Source organism: Tupaia chinensis, unplaced genomic scaffold (genome assembly GCF_000334495.1).
Source record: "Tupaia chinensis unplaced genomic scaffold, TupChi_1.0 Scaffold000528_1, whole genome shotgun sequence".
Classification (NCBI taxonomy): Eukaryota; Metazoa; Chordata; class Mammalia; order Scandentia; family Tupaiidae; genus Tupaia; species Tupaia belangeri.
Genome location: NW_006160041.1, coordinates 1,962,865 through 1,965,809, shown reverse-complemented (window position 1 = coordinate 1,965,809; position 2,945 = coordinate 1,962,865). Strand labels below are relative to the sequence as shown.

Below are 2,945 nucleotides of genomic sequence, written 5' to 3'. Positions count from 1 at the left end.
GAAGCCAGACTGGCAGCTGCCTGAGGACCGTCTCAGCACCTCTTGGGGAATTCGAGCGTGGGGCAGAGACCTCCATTCAACTGTCCTCTGAGGGCAACTGGGGTCAATGAGCCTGACACAAAGACGACATCCCTCAGTTCAGAATGTGGCATCTTGTGGATTCCATGAAAGGCAGGCTTTGATTGATTTAAGTGTGGACTTAAGGGCCTATGCAATGTGTCTCCTCAGCCTGGTGGTGACCTCTGACACCCGGTCCCTGTGAAGTAGCTCCGAGTTACCGGTTCCGCTGCTGCCCCCAAACACAATCTCTGGCCCACATCTCTCCCTGCAAGCCCTTCGAGGAGCATGCTCGGTCATCTGTGCCAATGACACGGAAAGTGATCCGGAAGTAAAAAAGAAAAGGCGTTTACATTCTGTTTGGGGATAAAACAAAAACAAAAACTGCCTTTTTCATTTTTAGGGTTTTTGCCAGAGGGCGTGTATGCTTGCTGGAGATAGAAAGAGAGAAGTGAGAAAGTACTTCCCGGGGGGACGGTCATGAGGCAACCCCTTTTCCTCCATTCTCCTCTCAGGATTTTGGGCATGCACATATATACACTCCTGGCATAATTTTCAAGCTGCCAGGTCTAGGGCTTGAACTACAGTCAGCCATGTGGGAGTCCAGTGCCTTAACCACCATGCCACCCACTGGCTGTCCTAAAACTGCCTCTTCCAGGGAGGTAAGTACTGAACATCACAACTCTCGGTCAAAGGCCACTGCTTGGAGCGGTGTTTCTATGGTAGCAAAGATGTCAACAGCCTCAATAGCCAGCTCTGGAGAACTGACAAGCGGAAGCTTTTAGCGCCGCCACTGAACGGTGTGTGTTCAGCCTTTCAGGAACACAGGAAATGCTCAGAACATAATGTTCCGTGAGCAGACCCAGGCTACAGGACTGGATGTCGTAACACGGGACCACACGTCTAAGTCCCGGCTGACCCACACACGCCCCGCTGGTTTGCTCCCTCCCCAGAGCACGTGCACAGCAGGATGGCTGCGAGCGGCAGGCACCAGCTCAAAAGGAATTGTGGGTAACTTAAGCTGGGTCTTTATCTTTGTTTTCTACTGTCGGTGATAAACATGTAGTCCTTTATCCTTTGGGGAAAAGTACTGAATGGCAGGGAAAGGCGAGCAGGATAAGAAACTGGGGTGACAGCAAACGGATGAGCCTGACTGATGTCAGAGCAGATGGTTTACAGATGCCACTGGGACAGGGAGAGCGAAGAAAATACTCTCTCCCTTCTCTACCCCACAGAGGTCAAGGTCAGGTGTCCTGAGGGAAGGGCAGTGAGGTTGGAGGCTGCCTGGTGGCATGGGTGCCCCAGAGGGGAGACAGCTGAGGGGTTCAGAAGCCGTGGCCTATGGGGACTTCTGTGGGGGGGGCAGGGGTGTGTGTGCTGCCCAAGGCAGACGGGTGTGGCCAGTGAGGAAGGGAGACGCTGGCCACCTCTGCAGACTCTGAGTCCTGGCTCCAGGTTGTTGGCGCCCCGTAAAACCAGGCATCTCTGGGATTCCAGATGCCATGGGAATTAGGCCCCCCAATGGTTAATATTCTATTTCCCGCCAGCCTTGGGTGAGAATGAAGGACTGTGATGTTTCTTGCCCTGAGGGTCAGAAACTCAAAGCCGAACACTTTGGACCAAGCCCACCCTGCACCTCAGGGCTCTGCCGACGTCTGGGAGGGCGCTCTCAGGGCCTAGACGCCCGTGGACTTGGCCAAGCCCAGTGAGCAGGTCTTGCCGCCCCCCACCCCCGCACCTTTCTCCTCTACCTCAGTCTGTGTTCAGGACTCACAGAGCAGTGGGGGCGGGCCAGGGTGGGCGTGCTGGGCACGCAGGCACCTACCTAGTCGCAGGATGGAGAAGAAGAGCATCCAGAAGAGCCCCAAGAGCGGGGCGAAGATGGCCTGGTAGATGGCGGCCATGTGGATCTGCTCGTTGAGCTTGGTGGGCGCGTAGGAGAAGTACATGTTGTAGCGGTCCGTCAAGTGCTTCATGCACAGGTACAGCAGCCCTACGGGCCAGGTGCCAGACAGAGTCAGCGGGGGCCTGAGCAGCCCGAGTCCTCACAGGCCTGAGAAGCCACCGTCGGGGCTGAGTAGCCAGAGCCTCAGACAGGCTGTGTGAGCCCAGGAGTGCGGACCTCTGGGACCAGTAGCTTCTCCCAGAGACCCCGGATCCCTTTCTGCCAGCGTGGTGAAGAGTCATTCATTCACACACTCACTCAACAAACATCCTCCACCGGCAGTCAGTCAACCTCGGCCCCCTGTCCTGGCTCTGGGGCTGACCCCTCTCTGTCACAGGCTGTCCTGAGACCCTGGTGCTCCAGGAAGGGGCCTGATGTTGGAGGCTCAGTTCCTCCTCCCCGTCTGAGGGTGAGCAGCCCTGGGTGTGCCTCTGAGATGACTCACCGAAAGGGACAATGATAGGACAGGTGATGCTGTACGCCATCACCACGCTGAAGACGTTCAGCATCCACGCGTACTCTCGCCCGTACTGGAAGTCTATGGCCTGGCTCTGGGGCAGAAGGCAGGGGTCACCGGAGGTCACCTGGCCCCTGGGCCTGGCTGCTTCTGTGGCTCCTCGTCAGCCTCCTGGGAGCCAGTTGGCAGCTCAGGCCTGAAGGCACGCCCCCCCTCCAACCCTGGAATCCCAGCAGTAGTGGCTCTGTGGCCTCTCCACCCATCGACCATATCTCCAAAAAGTAGTGGCTCCGTGGCCTCTCCACCCATCGACCATATCTCCAACCGCAGACACCCTTCCAGGAGGAACTCGGGCCTGCCCCCACCTTTCTGATGTGGACTCTCTCGGGCTCTGATCTGGAAAAGAAGAGGCGGGTGCTGTACAAGCAGAGCGAGCCCAGACGCAGCAGCTCCATCCCCGTGCCCAGCATGGCTGCCGTGATCACG

General features: G+C 57.2%; 1 protein-coding gene across 1 annotated transcript in view; it reads right to left on the bottom strand.

The window, feature by feature from the left end:
* Nucleotides 1-2,945, bottom strand: part of TMEM63C (transmembrane protein 63C) — a 95,317-nt gene that overhangs the window by 15,026 nt on the left and 77,346 nt on the right. Inside the window, exons 22-24 of the mRNA XM_006157109.1 lie at nucleotides 2,825-2,931; nucleotides 2,448-2,553; nucleotides 1,883-2,050 (exon numbers count right to left, since the gene is read on the bottom strand). Of these exons, the coding sequence (XP_006157171.1) occupies nucleotides 1,883-2,050; nucleotides 2,448-2,553; nucleotides 2,825-2,931 (381 nt within the window). The remainder of the gene's footprint in view (nucleotides 1-1,882; nucleotides 2,051-2,447; nucleotides 2,554-2,824; nucleotides 2,932-2,945) is intronic.